This window comes from Anoplophora glabripennis, unplaced genomic scaffold (genome assembly GCF_000390285.2).
Source record: "Anoplophora glabripennis isolate ALB-LARVAE unplaced genomic scaffold, Agla_2.0 scaffold611, whole genome shotgun sequence".
Taxonomy (NCBI): domain Eukaryota; kingdom Metazoa; phylum Arthropoda; class Insecta; order Coleoptera; family Cerambycidae; genus Anoplophora; species Anoplophora glabripennis.
The window spans coordinates 300,410-304,485 of NW_019416816.1; the positions used below are offsets into that span (position 1 = coordinate 300,410).

Below are 4,076 nucleotides of genomic sequence, written 5' to 3' on the forward strand. Positions count from 1 at the left end.
TTGACAACGGACAGCATGAGAAATTGTTGAGGCATGAACTATATATTAATATATTTGCTGATAACTCCTGATATGTACCAGATAAAACTTTACATATGTATGTTTTTCAAAATGGTGTTCCGCCAATTCTTGAGGCGGACTTTCGCTGTTGTTTCTTGCCTTTGGCCTCTCTGAATTTCGAAAAAATATTGTTGTGTGGTTTTGGAGCTTTTTCGAGATAAGCGAGCGATATTTGGCTTTGAACTCAGAACATCGATAAAATTTGTTCTCGCATAACACAAGATTCGCTTACGAAAAATTGTACAGATCATTTTCTTACATATTTATATACGGTTTTTTTATACAATAAAATAGATAAATATTAACTACATATTTTTAAAGGTGATACAGAAGGTTTTCTCTCGGGAACAATTAGTTTTATAAGATTTTTTAATGAGCTTTGACATCAAGCTGCTTTTTAAAAAACAACAAATATAAAAGTTATCTAATCAATAGTGGTAGATTAATTAAAATATATTAATTAAAAAAACACTGAGTTTTGATTATACCGGTTGTCCCAGACCACCCGTGCACCCCTTCTAAAATCCAAGGTACATGTTTATGTGAAAAATGATTCAAATGAAAGTTACTGATCTCCAAGGGGCGTATAAGGTCATTTCAAGGTCATTTCAAGGTCAACTTATTTTTTTTTAATGGAAAGCCTTATTTTCGACCTCGGATTCGGAAAGAGCGGAAAATTCTACGTTCAGCTGATGTATCATGTGTGGGGTCCATTTGATCCCCCGAGGGCCACCCCGTATATTATTATTATTATTATTATTAATAATTACCTTAAAAAATCTTTAGTGATAGTTTTCGGATGTCCTGTATACTTTTTTAGTTACATATTATTGACAAAAGATAAGCAATTTTAAGAGAGAAACTGATTCATAGGAAATATTTTAATGAATTTTATAGCTGCAACAAACCTATATTATTTCCTGAATTCCTATTACCAGAAGATTCAATTTTATTATCGAAAAGAAGATGGCTGCATAAAATATTTATGCCTTATTCCACATGTTCGAATTCTTTGGCCGTCCCTCTTTGAGATTATCGAGCATAAATACTATACTGTAAGTGGTCCTATAATGAGATTCCTTGTTCCTTCAATTTCTTAAGCTTTTCCACATTCCTCTAATAATATTGTAGGATCAAATTTGCAGAATTCCGGAATATCCCGCAACCACTTAGTAGATTCCTTATCAGAAATTATGTCAGTTTGTCGTACACTAAAAACATGAAAATATTATTAGTTTCTAGATGTATCAAGCTTTTGTTCCTGTCAANTATCGACAGTATTCTTCCACCACCTGAACCACGGCAAGAATTGGTCCTTGATTATCAAATAAATAGTAACCGCATAGCCCATACCAACCACTACTAAAAAGATTACGATTATGGCCTTCATCCAGTTCTTCTGAAGACCTATTTTCTTGCCTTCTATTAAAAAATACTCCATCCCCATAGCACAGGAGACAATCAGTCCAATCGTGACCAGAGTTAGAGTAACGGCTATTAGCAAATCGGATTTAAAGTGCATCCTATTCCTAGGATGGCCGATCCAGAGCCAGAATCCTTCGCACAGCTTATATCTTTTGGTCGATGTGGCGTTGTATTGGTACAAACACAGTTCGCAGTAACTCCTGCTCGATTGGTTTAACCATCTCTCCAGACAAGATAGATGTACGTATGCCAGGGATCCCTTGCAGTTGCAGGGTGATATAAGACCTTCGTTGACTGTGTTTGTGTGACAAATCCTACACGATATCGACCCTACTGAGTGGACGTTCTTGGATGACTTTTCTAGGGATTCTTTTGACATCGCATAAGACAGAGTTCTGCTGGATTTGTTGTCTGATACTCTCAAATTTTCCGCGCTAAGTGCGGGCTGGATATCGTCTGACATTTTGCACTTGTGGTCATTTTGACATTTGTCATTTATGACAGCAGTGGTTTCTAATAACTATAGTATTTACTGAATTCTATATTAAATTAATAGTGGTAGACCGATCAAAATAACTCATTTAGAGGGAAAAAAAAAGAAAATTGTTATCTGGACTTTTATAAGTGGAAATGGTAAAGGGGCTTATAATAAACGAAAAAAAAATAAATGCCTGAGCAGGGGCGGCGGAGGGTTGATTTGGGGGGTTGAAAAGTTATGAAAAATTGTATCATTGGGATTTCTGGCGAAAGTTGACGTCAGACAAAAAAGTATCTCATACAAAAGTTGTAGTTCATTCAAAAATCTACAACTTTCGTAGAGGTCATATTTTAACATAACCTCAAAATTTCAGAGAAAAATGCGAAAAACTGTTTTTTTTCTGATTTTTGTTTTTTATTTCTCATTTCCGCAAAAATAATTTAATTTTGACGAAACTTGGTGAAAGTATACCTTTCTCTGTCTTAAATAATCTCAAATTTTTTTAGATAAAAAATTCAAGAAGTTTCTGAGATATTCATTTTTTTCGGCCTGAAACACTTTTTCTTCAAAGAAAAATTCTACTTAAAAAAATCATCGTACAGAGTTCTGCCGGTAATATTTTTTTTCGTTTTGACATATACTTTTTGGTGAAATAAAAAAATTTGTAATCACAGTTCAAAAACATACTCAAAAATGCAAAAAAGTAAAAAATGACTTGAAGAAATGAATTTTTTAGTAATTGTTGATAATTTGTTTAAATTAAAAAAAAACAGATTCAATTGTAAGGAAAAAATACAAAAAAACTATCTCATTGTTTGACCCAAAACTATTTTTGTACAGTATTGCTATTAACATAACTCGAATAGTGAATAAATAAAATAGATAATATTTTTTTTTCCGTAGGACCGATTATGTACTTATTTTTTTTTAAGTTTGATGAATTCATAGACATACAGTGTGTCCAAGATAAGGATGGGATAGACATTAGGATCTAGGAAACAATTAGAGATACGGAGTGGCTCAGATTAGAAAAAAGTTGTGTTTATTTATACCTAACAATATGCCGTTTAGAAAGTTTTAAAATTCTGGGTAGTTCCGAAAATATCCGAAAAAACCCGAAATTTTGTAAAATTGTTTAATTTTTTCTGGCTTTATTTGAAAACGAATTTTAAAATAAATTACATATTTACAATGCCACTTTTTTCGCTCTACTGACGTCAACATTTTTGCAATCCGACGTTTCGTCTTCGAGGGGCCATCATCAGGTTAATTTTTTTAAATACGTTGCTGCTATTTTTATGACATAATCTAGTCATTTTTAATTCTGAATTAGAGGATATTACTATAGTAATCGCTTAAAAAGTTTTTAGCTTGTTTTAGCTATAATTTAAAATTTTTCCTGAGTACGGCTCTGAACGCTTTCAAAATATCTATTGGATGAAGTCATAACAGTATAAAAGTCAATACCGCACAAAATATCCAACAATTTTTTACTACTATTAGCAATACTAATTAGAAATAATAAAATATTTCATAAGTTCGTATTATTTTTTTTAGGTACAACTTTTTAAATTATGGATAAAAAAAAATTGTTGGATATTTTGTGCTGTATTGGCTTATTCTCTCCTCTCTCTCTCCCTCCTCCAATAGATACAGGTATTTTGAAAGCGTTCAGAGCCGTACTGAGAAAAAATTTTTAATGATAGCTAAAAACCTTTTTTAGCGATTGCAATAGTAATATCATCTACTACAGAATTAAAAATGACTAGATTTTGTCATAAAAATAGCAGCGATATATTTAAAAAAAATTAATTTGATGATGGCCCCTCGAAGACGAAAAGTCGGATTGCAAAAATGTTGACGCCATTGGATAGAGCCAAAAAAATGGCAATGTAAATATGCAATTTATTTAAAATTCGTTTTCAAATAAAGCCAGAAAAAAATTAAACGATTTTGCAAAGTTTCGGGTTTTCGGATTTCGCGTCAACAGTAGACTTTGTAGTTAATACTTTGTATTGCTGAAATCTCAAATCATTCAGAGATAATTTATCATCTGTGCATTTGTAATTCGACTTAGATGCTTATAGCGATACTGTACAAAAATAAAGTTTTG

General features: G+C 32.0%; 1 protein-coding gene across 1 annotated transcript; it reads right to left on the reverse strand.

Moving 5' to 3' along the window:
• Window positions 1–1,324: 1,324 nt before the first annotated feature.
• Window positions 1,325–1,948, reverse strand: LOC111691951 (E3 ubiquitin-protein ligase MARCH2-like). The gene has a single exon (XM_023455504.1). The coding sequence runs from the start codon at window positions 1,946–1,948 to the stop codon at window positions 1,325–1,327; it is 624 nt and encodes a 207-aa protein (XP_023311272.1).
• Window positions 1,949–4,076: the final 2,128 nt, after the last annotated feature.